Source organism: Amblyomma maculatum, chromosome 2 (genome assembly GCF_055883805.1).
Source record: "Amblyomma maculatum isolate TAMU_Amacu chromosome 2, ASM5588380v1, whole genome shotgun sequence".
Taxonomy (NCBI): Eukaryota; Metazoa; Arthropoda; class Arachnida; order Ixodida; family Ixodidae; genus Amblyomma; species Amblyomma maculatum.
Window position 1 is genome coordinate 145,341,736 of NC_139345.1, and position 18,704 is coordinate 145,360,439.

General features: G+C 47.9%; 1 protein-coding gene across 2 annotated transcripts in view; it reads right to left on the bottom strand.

Moving 5' to 3' along the window:
- Window positions 1–8,520: 8,520 nt before the first annotated feature.
- The window catches only part of LOC146200119 (uncharacterized), a 38,063-nt gene continuing 27,879 nt past the window's right edge, over window positions 8,521–18,704 (bottom strand). For both annotated transcript variants that reach the window (XM_084592874.1, XM_084592873.1), the window contains exons 4-6: window positions 17,524–17,703; window positions 9,412–9,519; window positions 8,521–8,799 (exon numbers count right to left, since the gene is read on the bottom strand). In XM_084592874.1, the coding sequence (XP_084449000.1) occupies window positions 8,710–8,799; window positions 9,412–9,519; window positions 17,524–17,703 (378 nt within the window). In that variant the 3' untranslated portion in view covers window positions 8,521–8,709. The remainder of the gene's footprint in view (window positions 8,800–9,411; window positions 9,520–17,523; window positions 17,704–18,704) is intronic.

Here is an 18,704-nt window from a genome sequence, read left to right on the forward strand (position 1 = left end):
AAGCCTTCTATGTTCAGTCTGGCCACGGTCAGCGCATGAAAGTAAGCGCCGCCGCCGCTTCAGTTTGCTCATCGCAAAACCCAAAGCGATTGGAATGCACTTCACTTCTCGCACCGAACAAGAGCCTCCCAACCGCCGCCGTCACCGTCTCGCCTCCCCCGGAGCCGCGCGCTCGCGACTGCGGCCGACTCCCGAACCTAACCGTGCGTTTTTCTAGAGCTTGTCCAGAAACGAATGACTCGTAAGTGCTTCATCGCAAATATACGCCACTAGTAATTAGTGTGTGAGCCCTAATCTCCCGCAGAAATGCGCCGATTCGCGGATTATACGACTGCGCCCCCAGCTTGTCGACATACCTTAGCCTTACTATATAAGGGTATGACTAGATATATCCTGCTCTTTCGCACGGCATAAAATGCAAGCTGAGCTAGCAATACCAAAATTGCAAATTATTTTCACACCAGTTGCACCTTTATTTGTTTACAAACTAAAACAATGCTGCAAGAAGCGCCGAGTATGCTACGTCCCCTGCCTGCGCTGAGTTCCCCACACGCGGCGGCGACAGCTGCCGGCTGCGCTCACCAAACAGCGTCACATCGACGCTTCCCGCGCAATGTACACGTGCTTTGTGATGTAAGCAGTCGTCTGTTTGAGGTCACTACTTCCAGAACTACACTCGATGACCACATGCAACCGCTAAAGCTTGTGAACGCGCTCTCCGTAATCGCCGAAACTATATACCCGAACCCCGCGTACAGGCCTACTCGTCGCTGAATGGGGCGGCCCTTCGGCTGCGACTAACATTGCTGGCCAAGGTCATTGCTTATGAGAAGGTGAATATATAAGGTATAGTTGCTTGTTTTCCGTTTTCTAACACGGCTAAGCTACAGACAAGGGCAGCTGTTAAGGCCGTTAGCTCATCGGATGTCAAGTACTCGCTCTGTGTCCGATCTGAACAAAATAGATCGGGCGACTCTCCACTGCAGTTCCGTCGGCGTCGCGGGGCCGAAAACCTCACACTACGGTGATAGGCTACCGTTGGTCGGGCTGACGTTATCGCCGGTGTAATGCGACAGATCAGTAGGTCGATAAGCTAAGGAACTTCACCACGAAGCCACATTACTGTGACCATGCCTCATTCCGAAGAAAACAAACATTACTCTATATCGCTTGTGTGCAGGAACATCTTATCACGCACTTCTATACGAGGGATGACCACTGTGTCAATCGTGCACAAAAGAAGAAACCTACCCTTTGATATTGCTGCCCGCATTACAGACGACGTTCCGTCGCCTATTCTTTTGTGAAACCTCATGAGCATTTCAAAGTGGCGGTCGCTCCCTGTGGAGGAGTTTCCCGTTTTCGATTACTATCGTGTTTTGTTTTTTTTTTGCTATATGCGCCGGGCGCAAGGCACTAAATCTATACTAGTAGAATCACAGACTTGTGTGTTGTTACGTGGCGACAAGCAAAAAGACGGCACAACATGGCGATAGGGTGAAGGATGATTTAATGGCTGGCTTAGCCCGAGGGCTCCTCTCGCGCCACTGCATATATATATCTTCTTCTTCGCAATAGTTCCCGGAGCCACCGAGCGATCGTCAAAATCAGTTCGTTGAAGTCGGGGTTGATGTGACGATGAGGATGTTGAAGAAAAGATAGAAGAGAATGATGGCTTGCCACCACGATGACAATGACCACGATAATGCTTGGGTGATCCGTCTCCCCTGGAGCTCTTCAACCATCCACCACCAAGCATCCATGGGACCGATGCCTCGAGGTCGCGTCAGGCGGCTGGGCGAGGGTTTCGTGTTCATGTCATTCTGTTCCTTCGGGTCTTTACTATGGTCTCGGATCTGTTTCGTTCGTCTGTGCGCCCTATCTTCAGGTCCGGGCTGGGGGCGGGGCGGCGGTAGTTGCGGCTGGTCGGGTCTGGGCAGGAAGGGCTGGGGCGAAGCTGCGTTACGATATCCTAGGGCTCTCGGTCGATGGTCCCGGCGTTAGATGGCGTCAATGCTCCAAGGCGAGGGTGGGGATTACGTACACCGCACCTCCAACCAAAATATTACGTGGCGACAAGCAAGAAGATGGCACGACATGGAGATAGGGTGAAGGATTATTTAATGGCTGGCCTAGCGCGAGGGCTCCTCTTGCACCAGTGCATCTCTTCTTTTTCGCATTTATATTATTCACAGAAGTATAAAACGGATATACATGGAACGACCGTGTCAATGCCGCGAGATACCGTTCCTCAATGTAGGGTCCTCTGAGCAGCGTCACCTTGTGATAGATAGCGGATATATTGTAAAAATGAATAAGAGCGTATTTAAGGCCTTCCGTACCGATTGCTTCAATAGCGCAATTTGTTAGGAAAGGATTCAGACCTTATACAAGCATGGGAATCAAATGCGATGTTAAAATGGCTGCCATAGAAAGGGCATGTGCTTTAAAGCGTAAATAAAAACTACAAGAAAGGGAACTGCAGACAGAGCTTGATTTTGTGCTCAGTATGGAAGGTGTCAAGCCTGGTTTGTACAGACAAGAAATAAAAAAGAATAAAACTATGCTGGAACTTATAGATGAAACGAAGTATTGGGGAGCAGTGATAAGGGCTCGCAGTGAAAGATATTGGCTTGGGGAAACACCCATAAAAAGGGCGCTTCGCGATGAAAAACGGTATGCAGTTTCAAAAGAGATAAAGGAATTTTGTTACCACCATGAAGTACCTTCTAAACGTGAGAAGATCGAACTGGCATTTTCGGAACATTATCGAGATTTGTTCAGCCTTAAACTCCTAATGTTAAGCAGTACAAAACAGAATTCCTACCACTAATACCTAGAATGGAGGATGAACTGGCGCACGCACTTGAAGACGACATAACCGCTGCAGGGATCGAAGCTGCAATGCAAGAGCTGGGATTAAACAACTCGCCCGGGCCGAATGGTCTTGGGGCAGCACTTTACAAGGCTTTTAAATCGGAAATGGCAGTAGTGTTGTAACGAGTAATAGCTGAGTGTTATGGAAGCTGCAATACAAGAGCTGGGTTTAAACAACTCGCCTGGGCCGAATGGTCTTGGGGCAGCTCTTTACAAGGCTTTTAAATCGAAAATGGCAATAGTGTTGTAACGAGTAATAGCTGAATGTTATGAAAGAAGTTTAATTCCTCCTTCTTTCCGAACCTCCCTCGCGGTATTAATCCTGAAAACGGATGACCCGACGAAGTTACAGTGAGTATAGAATCTTACCGCCCAATCATAATCATCATCATCATCATCATCAGCCTGGCTATACCCACTGCAGGGCGAAGGCCTCTCCCATATTTCTCCACATAACCCGGTTCTGTGCTACCTGCATCCACTTGACCCCTGCGAACTTGTTAATCTCATCCACCCACCTAACTTTCTGCCGCCCCCTGCTACGCTTTCCTTCCCTTGGAATCCAGTTTGTTACCCTCAGCGACCATCGGTTATCCTCTCTTCGCACTACATGTCCTGCCCATGTCCATTTCTTCTTCTTAATTTCCACTAGAATGTCGGTAACTCGAGTTATTTCTCTGGCCTACTCTTCACGCTTCCTATCTCTTAATGTTACCCCTACCATTTTTTGTCCCATGGCCCTCTGGGTTGTCTTCAACTTAAGTAGAACTTTCTTAGTTAGCCTCCACGTTTCAGCCTCCACGTTTAATAAGTTTAAAGTGGAAGTGTTAGGTGGAAGACTACAAAGTGTAATTAAAATCCTTGTTGGCCCACATAAGACCTGTGGTATAAAAGAAAGAACGATTTTTACAAACGTACACATAGCTAGAAGTGTTCTTCAGTGTTGCGATGCAACGTAGAGTCATGTCGCCATGATGCAACTAGACCGGCATAAAGCGTTCGATAAAGTTGCACATGAAATCTTATTCGTGCTTTAATAACATGTAAATGTAGGACGTGTAATCACTGACGGAGTGAAAATGATGTATAGTGGCTGTACATCCAGGTTCAAAGTACCTGAGTTATAGTATTCCAGTATTGTCGTCAGTGAAACAAGGTTGTCCTCTTTCTCCACTTCTTTTCGCACTATACCTGGAGCCATTTTGTCTAAGGCTGCTTACAATGTAAAATATTAGATGTTTCACTTTTTGTGATAAAGAAGTACGTGTGTTGGCATATGCAGACAATATAGCAGTGTTCTGTAGCGACCAGGAAAGCCTGGAAGAAGTGGTAAAAGAGGCCGTAAATTTGTGTAATGCGAGCAGCTATGCAATAAGCTGGCCAAAGTGTTTTGGATTTTGGCATGGAAGCTGGCAAATCACGCCGGAACTGTTTTGCAGAATTAAGTGGGTTGACACGCCAGGAAAGTACCTTGGCGTGCCACTAGCCCACTACAAAGAGAGCAAAAAATATTGGTCTGACGAAGCAGAGCGCATTAAGGCTAAGACTAACAAGTGGGGAGGTCATGCCTTTTCGATGTTTGTAAGAGCGACTGTTTGCAATATTTTTTAATAGCGAAGATATTTTATGTTCTCCAGGTATTAGCTTTGCCCAGGATTTCCGTGCATACGTTGCATAGAGTGTTCGCAACGTTTATTTGGGCGTCAACGTGGGAGCGCTCCAGCCGATGTAATCTGTTCAACAGAGTGCGAATCGGTGGTCTGGGATTGTCGTATTTATTGCTGAGACAGATAGTGGCTAGATTCGTTTTCTTGCGGCAACAAAATGATTTTCTTCAAACTGTAGTTCAGATACGATTGTCGACATCATTGCCTGATTATGTAGTGCCGCCTTTGTCTGCCGGCGGAGTAGGTCAAGTGTTTTTTGTTTTTTTTTTTGCAAGACGTTTGTTCAGGTGTGCGAATCCTCAGGCCGAGATTTTTGAATGAGTAGCTGGCTGTTGTCGCGAAGAAAATGTTGTACAGAGATCTGCTGGACGTGTTTTTGCCAGTGCTCGTTTATCGCAGTCGATATCTTTTGAATCCAGAACGCGACGTGCTGAAAAGAAGAAAAAAAAAAGCCCTCAGTGCACTCGTTCTTTCTTCAATTGCACACTGGCACATTTATTTATTTATTTATTTATTTATTTATTTATTTATTTATTTATTTATTTATTTATTTATTTATTTATTTATTTATTTATTTATTTATTTATTTATTCCGCTGAGTTTGCCACACGGCATAAAATGTGGTGGTAGAGTCACAGGGATGTGTTGAGTGCAACCATGTTGAAGAAGTCGCATAAACTGCGTGAATCAATGTTGTTTGTTATCAATATATGGAAATTACAGTCATTAGTCGGAAAAAGTCCAGCTTTTTGTAGAATGGTATAGCGCATATGCGAAGTTCCTGGGCATGTCCATATTAGATGCCGGACAGTGGTGTCGCAAGCGGGTTCTTCGCAGTGTGGGCATTTGTCGGGAACTGGAATTGTAGGACTTTGCCACTGGTGTCGAACGGCGGGTGTAAGGGCCACTCCGACTCTCAGCCACACTTCCGGCACTACTGGCACACTTACGGTGAAGCCATGGTTGCAGAGCAAAGGTCGTTTTGTGCCGTGGTCGGTTGATTGTGTTATATGTAAAAAGGTGGAAACAATTGAATATATCTTTCTAGACTGTCACGATGATGTTTTATCTTGGGATGTCTTGAAACGCACCCTGAAAAAAGAGTTACCTTTGACGCCTTTTGGAATACGTTTCCTAATGCGCAGGACCAGGTGAAGTCCCTTGCGACCTGTTAATATTGCTCTGCATGAACAGGGTTTGGCGCATGCGAATGGATGTAAGAAAGTATTATTGTGCATCCTGATCATCAGTATTTCATTGAAAGCATCATCTACACACAAGAAGCATCCTCAACCTGAGTGGCTGCCAGTCCTCGAAAAATTAAAAAAATTTAATCCATTCTATCATCGTGCTGTAGCCAGAAAGTGATTGTTGCTTTTATTGTCATGTAGATGTATTTTGTGTTTGTTTGTGCTGCCATGACGGTAATAAAGAAAAAAAAAATGCTTCAATATCGCAATGAAATGACACTACTTGGCGCTCAGCGAATATAAAACATGTGTTCAAATCCTCTAAGTGTAGCTTTTTTCAGATATTTTTTTATTAAATGCAACGTTAAAATAGGCTAGCAAAATCTTTCTCGTGGGCTGTTCCTTTTTAGGTTGGATCATGTGATGTTTTCATTCTTAATAGCCACAAGAACCAGCCGTGAACAGAGCCATGAGATAACGGCATGACAACGGTAACACTATTCAACTAGCTTAACCGTAATCATTCCTTACCTTCTGTGAGTGTATGTTACCTTTAGGTTGCGTTTAGAGGCAGCTTTCGGTAACGATCGCCGTTTAACCCGTTGCAGTGAGGAGAAAGAAGCTGCGGGACCCTACTGTTGAGGAGACGGAATTACGCGTCAATGCCCCTATAAGAGTACGACGCGATTGCGTAGGATATCAGCCCACGTATAAAACCCCCTTTATCCAAGCACTATGAATTTGCCTGCGTGGCCTAGGGGTAACGTAAGCGCAAGGGTCTGACTCTGATAAAACCCTCCTATACGAAAAGAGAGGCCCGAGTTGGCAGCTCCTGCACAACGTAACGTCAGGTAACCGTATATGTTCAGTTAGTGCGTGGCCATGTGATTTGCTAGCTACCAACCGCCAGCACCATGCTCCTATTGAGAAAGCAATAATCGACACCCAAAGCGAGACTTCGGGTGGCCACCCCTACGCCGTGAAGAGGCGCAGCTGCGGTCTCCTTATTAGTGCAATGTGCTACATTATTATGGACACTTAATATCATCCTTTATGGACATGTCACGAGTAAGCTACCAGCCCACATATAAAGTCACGCTTCAAACAAGCTGTATAGACGTGCCTGCGTATCGTAGGAGTAACGAGAATGCACACGGTTCTGTCAGGATGATTCTGATATCACCCTCCCATATGAAAGGAGTGACCCTAGTTGACAGCTCCTGCCTGTGGCATAAGGGTAACGTGAATTCAAATGTCATGGCAGGCTGGTTTTTTTTTTTTTTTTTTTTTACGAGGAGACCGTAGCTACGCCTCTTCACGGCGTAGCTTCGGCCACCCGAGGTCTCGCTTTGGCTGTCGTAGTGTTGTTTTCGCAATAAAATCAACCTGCCAGGACATTTAAATTCACGGTACTCCTATGCCACGGGCAGGAGCTGCCAACTCTGGTCGCGCCTCTTATATTGGAGGGTTGATATTAGAATCAGCCTGCCGGAACCGTTTGCATTCTCGTTACCCTTACCACACGCAGACACGTCCATACGGCTTGGTTGAAGCGTCAATTTATGGGGGCTGGTAGCTTACGGTCCCGCGTCATACCCTTAAAGGATGAGCTTAAGTGTCCCCAAAAATTAGTTGTGGTTTAACTCTGGTTAATCCTCCTTCCCTCCCCTTCTTCCTCTTCTTCTCCTTCCTGTTCTTCCTGTTCCTCTCCTTCCTCTTCCGCTTCTTCTTCCTCTTCCTTTTCTGCTCCTCCTCCTCAACTGTTCAAGATCAAGCGTGGCCTCAGCCGGGACCACGCGACGGCTCGAAACCTGGCGCTGTATTGCTGTCACAATAATAATGCAGCCCCTTGCACTGATGGGGCGTGATAGAATAATGTAGCAGGCAAAAGAAACTTCCGCCGTTGCGTTCGCAATCCAACTAGGGTTAACCAGTGGTAAGCCACATTTAGTTTTATCTTTCGCTCATAATGGCAAGATCGGTCGCCGACATCGGATTTTCAGTTAACGCGGCCGTTTGACGCTCTCGCGAAAATTTTCAGTTTTTCATTCGACTTATGTGTGTCTCTTTATTTGGCGTATTGGTAAAGTACCCAGTGAAAGAAAGAAATCACAGGTTTAACGTGGCTAAACCTAGTACGACGCGCGAAAGCCCTAGTTTGGGTTAGTTTATCTTGGTAGATGGCACATGTGAACGACGTTGTCACATTATTCTCACCATTACCTGCCACAAGCACGCTCTTGAGGAGGATTGTGATACAAGCCGCCCAAGTCGCCAGGAGCGACACAGATACAGATGAAAAGCTCTGCCTTTGCCACTCCGTAAGAACGCGCCTACGTGGCCTGTCTAACTAGGAATCCAAGTGTGCTCGAAGACTGGTTTCCAATCTACCCCCCCCCCCCCCCTCCCCTTCCTTTCTTAATAACGATGTCCGAGTTGGAAACGTTTGCGAGTCCAATGACGCAACGAATGGTGAGCTGGTTCAACCGCGTGAAGCGGTGAAAAATTGTTGTAGGGTGAATATAAGCGAACTAAATACAGAAAGCAGGCTATTTGCGTATAAACAATAGGAGAGGGTAACCCACTGAAAAGCCTGTTCCTGTATGTCAGCGCCATCTTTTTAAAAGACGCGGTTATTTGCATGCATAAAGTATTTGGCTAGATTTAATCGTGCTAATTGGACATAGCAAGAATTTAGAAAAAACATTTTCATTCATAAAAACAATCCCCAGAATAATCCTCGTTGCGAGAAGGATTACATATGCATCCCGGTTGTGCTCCAACAACGCGCATTACAAGTGCCCTCGGAAACATGTTTTAATGTAAACGTTTTAATTATTACGTGTTTATGCATGGGAATACTTAATACATGCATGGGAATACATAAGGAATACATAAGTTGGTGACGCGCAGCTACACGAAGAAATGGGCGACATCGGTCAGAGTCCCGATCTGTGCACCGCGGAAGCCCGGCCTCAATAGCTGTCCATCATGCGTCGGAATTCTCCCCTGTATACGTACAGGGTATGCAGCATATGCACGCCGGCGACTGTCAGGGACACCGCCTAGAAGAAAAACGAAAGGTCCGTATTTTGTGTGAGTACTGCTCTATCTGCAAACGCATGGCAATAAATATCTTCGCATTTACACGTCGCACGAATAAATGCGCGTTTCCACAATTAAAGTAGACGTAAGTGCAGAGGCGTCGCGGGATAAAATCTCTGAGTATTGAATCGCGACTACAGGACGAAGGCATCGGTGAAGAGTCCTCACACCGTTCTCTAAGGCGACAGTTCCTCGTTTACCAGGAGGTCCGCCGCGCCAGTACTGGTCCTTCAAGTGTGAAACAGAGAGCAGCCCGAACTCAGAATGCACTCACATCCCAGAATAAAACACCGCAGGAGCAGTCACTTTAATTGAGACCAGTACATCAAAGCGAGAATAAATTCAGTCGTGGGGATAAGTAAGAAGGTACACAAACACAATAAACCATAGGAGTTACTGTGATGGTTATTGTTTTAACAGTCTAAAGCACGTTTCCGGGGCTAAAGGGACGGCGAATCTTGTGTTTCGAGAGCTAGGCGCATACAGGGGACGAGTTTACACATAACTTTTTGTTTTTGCTTTGGCATGAGTGTTCTTCCTAGAAGAAAGCGAAACTAAGTGGGAAGACTCACTGCAGGTACGGTGGCCTCGGATTCTTGGAAGTATCTGACGAGTACGTAGATGCCGCACGCCAGGAAGACTATGGTTCCGACGCAATGGAAGATCAGTTGCTGCACCACCTGTAAGGATACGACCAGTTCGCGTGCGCCGGCGAAACTCCCGCGCTTCAGGGCCACATACATGGCTGAAGGAGCGGCGATGTCATCTCGATCAGTTGGGCCTTCCACACGTACTCACAGTTTAACTTATATTACACTACCACAGAAGGCACATTAACCCGAAACCGCAATAAGGGCCCTGTTCTCCGCGTCAGCGCTGTCTGCCTTGTGAACGGGAAATCGCGAGAACGCCTCTGGCAGTTCGCAGCTGGCATGGCAGGACACTGATTGGTCGGCATGCTGTGGCGTCACGAGACCACGTGATGCGGCTGAGTTGAAAGGAGTGGCCAATTGGAGATTCTTTGAAATGGGTGAGTGAGATTGGGATTTAACCGGCAGGTCACTTGGATCCCAGGTCATCTGATATACCCCTAGGCCACAAAGGCACATTCGTACGGCTTAGTTAAAGGGGGCTGTATATACATGTCGGGTGGTCATGGTAGCTTAAAACTGTAAGCTAATGAATATGTATGAGATGATGAGACACCAATTGAGCAATTATTGATTAATCGAGATGAAAAGTACATGCACAAGAACAAGTATCCATAGGTGAAACTGCAGAAGGGAGCAATAAGCTCTGCCACACTGTTTCGGGATAGGATGCCGACTTGGGCCTCATTAGGATTTGTTCAGGGGCCGCTCGCGTCTGACAATGTAAACATACGTCCCACTGTACAGCACTAGGTTTCCCTCGTAGGTGTACATTAATATTAATGAAGCACGTGGGATAAGTTGGTAGCAAAGAAAGGACGGGGACAGGAGGGGCAACCATCTTGTGCGTCACAGCAGCGACGGCTCTAAGCATGAGGCACTCATCTTCCGAGGTCGTCGAACCCCATTGGATGATTCGCAACGGCAGTCGCATTTTGATGAAGGCAACATGCAGAGAAACGTTAAAGGGATTTTTTGGTTTCAACACGATGATCTATATCTAGAGCCATGGGAATCCCCTTCGGCTTTGAACGAACGTTCCCTTATGAATAATGAAAACCACAGGGCCTATCTCCCTCATATGGCATTCACACCGACACCGGGGCCCGCCGCTGTTGGAAAGGCTCACGAAAGTATAAAATGTGAACCTCGCCTGTCCTAGGTGACTAAATTTATTTTTGAATGCTACGTTCTTCCTCTCCGCATTGCCATATTTGGGAGGTGATTATCGCTTCCAGCTAACTATTGGCTATTGCGTTATTGGCACCTAAAATTCAACTTCAACGAATGCCCTTCAAAGGAGTCCCTACCACTAGTGCCATGGGTGGATTGTTATGGAGTCGTGGATAAACCCCATGTATACTTGCTAGCGTCATGTCGAAGAGTGCTGCAGATGAGATGGCATTCACAACGCATTGATTGGATTAGCTACGGAGCCTCGAAGGTCGTCCGACGTCATTCCGAGAAGGATCTCCCTTGAAGCGTATCGGTCGCTTCAAACTTAAGTTGTATTTTGTGACCAAGCCCCATACCAGACTTTCGTTCCACACTCAATCGTAAAGGGCATGAGCGTGCATTACCGCTCCCATGCACGCCATCAGTCGCACAGATTGCACTTCTGCAGACAGAGCTAACCTGCATGCGACATCTCATAAGCCCACCAGAGCGAAAGAAGGGTCCAGAGTTTTATTTCTCCTCGCCACATCATCATCATCATCATCAGCCTGACTATACCCACTGCAGGGCGAAGGCCTCTCCCATATTTCTCCAATTAACCCGGTTCTGTGCTAGCTGCATCCACTTGACCCCTGTGAACTTCTTAACCTCATCCGCCCACCTAACTTTCTGCCGCCCCCTGCTACGCTTTCCTTCCCTTGGAATCCAGTTTGTTGCCCTAAGCGACCATCGGTTATCCTCTCTTCGCACTACATGTCCTGCCCATGCCCATTTCTTCATCTTAATTTCCGCTAGAATGTCGGTAACTTGAGTTATTTCTCTGACCCACTCTGCACGCTTCCTATTTCTTAATGTTACCCCTACCATTTTTCGTTCCATAGCCCTAGGTTGTCCTCAGCTTAAGTAGAAATCTCTTAGTTAGCCTCCACGTTTAAGCCCTACAGGTGAGTACAGGTAAGATGCAACTGTTGTATACTTTCCTCTTCAGCGATACCGGTAAGCAGCTAGTCATAACCTGCGAGTGCTTGCCAAATGCTCTCCATCCCAATCTTATTCTTCTTGTTATTTCCTTTTCTTGGTCCGGATCTGCGGTTATTACCTGTCCTAAGTAGACATATTCGCCTACTACTTCCAGTACTTCGCTACCTAATGTAAACTGCTGTTCCTTCCCGAGGCTGTTGATCATAGTGATCATTACTCAATCAATCAATGAAAATAAATCAGGTTCCTTTATAGTGTCAAGAAGCCTGGTAGAGCTGAGGCAGGAGGTTTACTGAGGATCACAAACAGAAAAAAAAAAGAGATCTGGCTTTGACTAGTGGGCGTATTGGGGTCTTATTCTTGCGACTGGTACGATTTCTGTTTGCGCCTGCCATCTGGGGGAGGAGCGAACAGACTCTTGTGGAAGCATTTGCTAAATGCGTCGCTCAGTTTGCGCAGCACCTCTCATTGATCGAAGTAGCTGCGCAGAAGCATCTCGGAACGACTAAGCTGACGGATTGGAGTACATGCAAACCCAAACGTGACCGCCAAGTTGTGAAATTGCCTGTGACGAAGGTTATAACGCTGAGCATCGCTCGCTTGCTGAGCACAGGTTCTCAGTCTAGACAGGTGAAGGACGACTTACTGCTCCGAAAGAATTTTTCAGTTCCTGCAACTGGCGGGTGCGCAACATGTGGTACCTACATCGTCGTTTTGTGTCCACCAATGTGACGGATTCACTACCACACACCAAACGGAACACAGTGAAGAGCGTTATCGCTTCAGTGAGTGAGTGAAGTCTGTGTTATCGAATGTGGCTTAAGGTATCTGGTCCCAGTGCTTATGGTCATTGTCAGCGCCCAGAAATCACAACGGCGATAGTCCTGTTTAGCGGCTCAGATAGTCCATTCGTTTGAGGAAGGTAGGATGTTGCTCCTCGGTTGCTAGCACCACTGAGCCGCATAATTCGTGGGTTAGGGCTGAATTAAATGCTGTGACTCTGTCAGTTAAAATGATCGCGGCGACAAAGGTGTAGGCTAAAGGTGTAAAAAACGAAGAAATTTCAACAGTGGTGCTACTGGGAACGGTTTTCGCCCCACCACACCGGGTGAGGCAGCCACTGGTGTCTATACCTGTTGCCCAATGAAGATGTAGGAAGTCGCCAGAGGAAGTTCACTCCGACTTAGTAAAAAAGTGCTCGAAGTGGATTAATCTGCAGCACTCCGACCGGCTTGAAATGTGGCGCCTTACGGCGTTGACAATCACGGCACTCCTAACACAGCGCTGGGCAACAGCAGCAAACTTGGGCCAGTAGTAGTTAATTCTGTCGATGTTCAACTATAATTGAACAAACTTGACAGCGTAAGCCAATGACCTCTGCTGCAGTCACTGCTAACGCCCCCTACTCCCCGACCCCGGCACGCAGGCCTATGGGACGGCGGCCGGGGCCTCCGCGACCAGTAATGTGGTGTGACGTCACGATACACCCCCGAAGCTCCTCCAAAGAAGGTCAAATTACCATACCCGATAGCTTTAACGAAGCATGGCGCAGCGAACTACTGTCAGGTATTCAGAGTCCGTACGAGCATAGTTACTCCTGTAGATGCGCCGTCTCGAAAGTAATACGACGACATGCCACGCGTAAAAAGTCGAGGCGGCAACGAGGCGCTTCTCTCAAGGTATTTCGGTATCATCTCTGCTGTTCAGCGAGAGCAGGCGTGCTGAGAGCACCGAAGGAAACGGAGTCATCTGTGTCAAGTGAAGAGAACGGGATAGGTCACTAGACCGACAGCATTGCTGTGCTCCTTCCCCGACTTGTGCACCATGTATAGTATCGTCGAATTCCTGTAAACGAAGACACCAGGGAGCAAGCCGCCCTTAAACGTTTTCAAGGTTCGCAAACAACAGAGGCTGGTGGTCACATACAATCCTAAACGGCCCACCACAAAAATGTGGGTGACCTTCGGTTACCACCCACATAATGGAAGGCACTCCTTTTCATTTGTAGAATTCGCTTCAGAACGAGACAGGGTGAGGTTGACTTAAGCAATCACCCACTCAACGCCATTTTTCCAATGAACAAGAACTACACCAAGGCCGATGTCACTGGCGTTGATGCGCAGCGCTTTCTCCGCCTCCTCGTCGATGTGGCCACCCAAGTAGCACACATTACGTGGCCCACCTGGGGCCCGTATGGACAAGTTGGGCTTGGGTAACCACAATAACACCCATGAGGGCCCCCTTTAGAGATCAAGCGGGCAAGCCCAAATTGGGCTTGCCCCTGCTTTTTCCATCTGGGCATCATATAGGCGCGGAAAGGGCTAGCTTATTACATATTCCCACATCTGGCCCTCAAGGGTCCCGCTTGGGAAATATTAGGGCCGACGCAAATAAAAATTGGGCTCTGTGTAGGAAACGCCTGGGCTAATCTAACTGCGGCTGCCCACTCAAAAGCCGAATAGGTCCCGCATGGGCCGTGGCGGGGCTAAATACGGGTATGCCCGCACATTGCCTACATGGGACCCTTGAGGGGTACTTGAGGGAAGGTCAGACGAAAATGTGGAATTCATGCGGAAAAATCCTGGGCTGCCCCAAATAGGGCTGCCCACCAAAAACCTAGATAATTTCCGCATGGCCGTTAGCGGGGCAGGCAAGTACTCCTTCCCGCTTCTGCCCGCATCGGTCTCTTGCGGGGCAATTTAGGGCAGTTATGTGCAAGTTTGATTACTCTTTCTTCACCTTCTACTTAACTCTGTGTTGATATGCAGCGCAAAGGACAGGGACACAAAGAAAACAACACACGCGCGGACTAGCCCTTATCGCCCCTCTGCACCATCGCCTATTTCACATCTCATCATCTGCTTCAGTCTGGCAGCAAGCAAGCGTGGAATGCGCATATGCAGTGCTCGAAACTTAATTACTCACACTGTGAAGAAATGAGGAGCACAAGAATGGAACTCACCTGTAACCTGACGTGCACAACGCTTTTCATTTGGACTACGAATTTCTTGAAGATATCGGAGGGTGTTACTGCACTTAATTTTTTCGTGCCCTCTGAACACGGGCTTGACGTAGAATTTGAGACCGCGCAACAAACTGACGTTTTCAAAATACGCGTGAACCTTATCAGTGGTCAGAAGGCCACCTAACAGCACGCACTGAAGACTTCGCCCAGCCGTGTCTGACGATCATGGTGAATCGCGACCTGTCAGCCGGATCGCGGGAGCGGAAAAGAGAAGCAGCAGTGGTGGCTGACCATGTTGGCGAATTCTGAAGGAACTCTCATAGCAGTGCTGCTACTTGCACCCACGTGTCTGGCGCCCAGTGCATCAGAGCAGATCTAATATGACCAGTGTTACTAGGAGTGCGTGCTTGTTCTAAGAGGCAGAAGTCCTTTTTTTTTTATTCCCATTTACAGCAACGCAGATTCGGAGGCGGTTTGGCTAACTGTCGTCGGTGCATTGCCACTGGAAGCAAAACCGAGCTCATGCTTGTCATGCTTTGTGTTTTGTTTACCGTCTTCCGCTTAAAGCGTATGTCCGCAAGTCGAGTCATACACTTGAAACGAAGAACTCGCTCGTGGATGGCAGGAGGGCCTTGGCGAGCGAAACGCACCTCCCAATCGAGAACGACTAGTAGCTTTCCTTAGTTTCTTTTCAGATTGTTTTATAACACTCACACAGACACGTGATATGTGCGTGTGTGAGGTGAAAGACAGAAAAGCGGCCGTAAAATGTCCGTTCTAACGCGCTGACTCTGTTGGATAGCACACCTTTCGCGGCTTTTTCCGCTGCCTCGTACGAGCAGCGAACATCTGCTTCTCGTGTGCGCCGCGTGTGTGGTGGCGCCACTTGTTCAGGAGCAGCATGGAGGAAGGAAACAACTTAGGAGAGGCCCTTGCCATTCCCAATGCATTGGAGAAAGTGTGGCGGAAGCGACGTCAAAATTTAGGGTTAGCCAATCGGGCCATTAGCAACGGCATCGCTGTTGCTATGAAAACTCGGGACGCTAGCAACAGCGTTGCTAGGGGCCCGAGGTACGTGAGCGTCGCGGAGAAAAAAAATGCGGAGGGTAAAGAAGGAGAAGAAACGTTGCAGCCTCCAGTCGTGGCGCGGCCGCGCCGGCTTCAAAAAAGTGACGTCAGAGGGCCTCTCCTAATTCACTTGACGGCGCTTGAGGAGCTTGACAAATGTGTCTTCAACCTTGCTATCACGGTCACGCATACGGAGAAGGCTGTACACATTCCTTGTTGACTATGATACAGGCTGATGTTCACTCTTGACGTGGGATGAAGGTTTTGAGTTTGGCTTTAGCGGTTACTTCGTGTGCCGCTGTTATACTGTTACGTTTCTCAACCGACAAGTGGGACAGCTGACGCGGCCACCGCATAGCAACAGGCAGAACCGCGAGCGGATCGGCCATTTCGGCGCCGTTCATCGGTCGCGCAACGCTTTCTCCCGCGGACATGCCTCAACGTGATCCTGCCACGCTACCAAATGTGTGTGCGTGCGTGTGTGTGCAAACGCCGGCCAAGCCTGGAGCTCGTGAGAGAGTGCGCCGCCCTCGCCCGTCTGCAGGAGGTGGAGGAGATGCGTTCGGACCACCTGCGATTGAGTCATCCCATCTTGCCCAGACTTGCCAGGCTCTCCATTTCCTGTGAGGGTTTTCCCTTTCCCTGTGAACTGGAAAACCTATAAAAAGCAGCGGCCGACTCCACTGAGAGAGAGACTACTTTGACGCGCCGTGGAGACGACGCTAGACACCAGCTGTGTGAACGTGTCTGTATTCTCGGAGTCAGCTTCTCTGCCCGCTCCTTCATGATGTTTTAGTAAAGGTTGTTTCGTTAGAAGACGCCTCGTCTTTGCTGGAACCGTTGATGCCGTCCGCCGTCCACGGAGCCGCCAGGCAACGCTACCGAGGGGCCGCGCGCCGCACGTAATAACTGGTGGCAGCGGTACGCTACCCAGGCGCGCGCGAACCCCAAACCTAACAATACCTAGTGTTCAGGTAAACAGCGTGTGCGGTATTGAGGGGTTCTTGGCTCGAGCTTAAGGATCCTGCAGTTCCAATTCAAAACTATGATCAGTTCCGGTTTGAGGTTTTTGGCAGTGTTGAGGAAGGCTTATGTCTACGGGCTCCCGGTGATCAGTATATGATTCTAAGTCCGGTATAGTATCTAGCATGCACGTCTTGCTGGTCTTGTCATGGAGTTTGCCTTGATTCTGCTGAGTTCGGGTAGCTTCTGTAGCTTCCAGTCGCTTCCGATTGATTTCTTGTGCTTTCAGTTTAACGGTTTCTAGCTATGCTGGCGATTTATATCATGCATTTTTTCTGTGCGTTTTTTTACAAGTCTCCCTATTGTGCACAATTCTTTCCTCAAAACTGGCGATGTCTAAACTGTATAGCTTTTATTTGCAGTGGTACAGGTGGTTATTTGGTGGGATTTAATGATCGACTGCTTCCTCATCACAAATCTATAGCAATCTCGCGTGCGGCTCTCGCAAATGTCATCGCAAATCTCATCGCAAATCTCCTCTGTTGGAGCTTCTGTGAAAAAAAAAAAATTGAGAATACAGCATTTCTTTACAGTCCGTTAGATTCATTGTGCTGCATTCCACTCATTCTATACGTTTATCGACCCCACTAAATAGTGTCCGTGAGAAGACTACCGATACACTTTTAAAAAGCAAGCATAATACCTAAACATTTAAACATTACCTAGGAATTCCGCGATGCTTCTCTACTGCGCACTTAGCAGATGCGCACCGAGGTGCGAAACCAATTAGGGAAACGCGATCGGACTGTCTCAATTAAACACTACACCTTCAGCTCGCCCTTCGGTTTCTGTCAGCGTGTGTGCGTGGCTCAGGGACTGACCAGGATAGGCGAACGTTGCCCGGGTGAGGTGTCCCCGGATGGCGGTGGCGAGTTGCAGGCGCCGTTCAGCAGCATGTACAGGCCGGCGATGGAGTACGCGAACGAGAAGATGAACAGCACCGCCGACAGGCTCTCCTCCGAGCGAGAGCACAGCGAGTTGAAGAGCACCGTCGACAGGCACTGTGACGGCGGGATAGAAACGCAGTGCGCGCGTAATGAAGGCAAGCGTGTACTGGTGAAATCATGAAAATTGCTTCTCAGGATTGCTGTCAGTGTGAGAACCACTTAATGTGGATTGAACAGGTATAATTTACGGACGTCTCGCGGCGATGGGCTGATGTCGAGAATCTGTCTTGTATGTTGGAGATACAGAATATGAATTTCGGTACCATCGCAAACTTGCCGGTGCTTCCTACCGGGACATGCTTCATCCGCTATAGCCGACTGGGCATGCTTTTCAGATTTTAGCGCTTGGTTGGGTTATCACCCGTTTCATATCAGCCACAGTGATTTGGGGGAGTATGCATAAGCTCTGAAAACATTCTCGTGTGATGCATTTGCCTCCGTATCGAAAATGGTTCACTTTGCCGTAAAAAGCGATTTCGAGCACAGGTGGCAACGGTGAATGTCCCTAAAACATTCCGGAGCGTATCGCCAGCACGACCATTAATTGCAGTTGATGGAAGTCGGAGGTAATACAGAAACATAACTTGCCGCCCTAATTACTGATCCTACTTTAAGTGCCACGAATCCTGGTTTCTGTCTTGTCAGACTGGCCAAAGAAGCTCAAGTCAGAGTGTCCAAAAAAGTGGCACTACATAGACAAAAAATAGATATTGCGTAAACGATCGAAACTACTGCGATTGTACACGATTGCACTCAGAATGAATTAAAACAGCTCATGCTGCAAAAAAGAGCTACACATATTCGTCTATAAACAATATATCAAAGTTTTAAGTGCCAAAAAGGGATGGAAAAAAAAAAATCAGCAATCGAGGAGAGAAACACGGTAAGCGGAGCTGAAATGCGGCCTTCATGCTACCGTTTGGAACGAAGTGTTTCGAAGCGATATTCTAATCAGGACAGTGCAGTATTTGATTCGCTTTTGAAAACTACACCAACAGCCGTCAAGCAAAATGGCTGCCACTACGCTGAGCAAGAAAATGGAGAGGGTGGTGAAG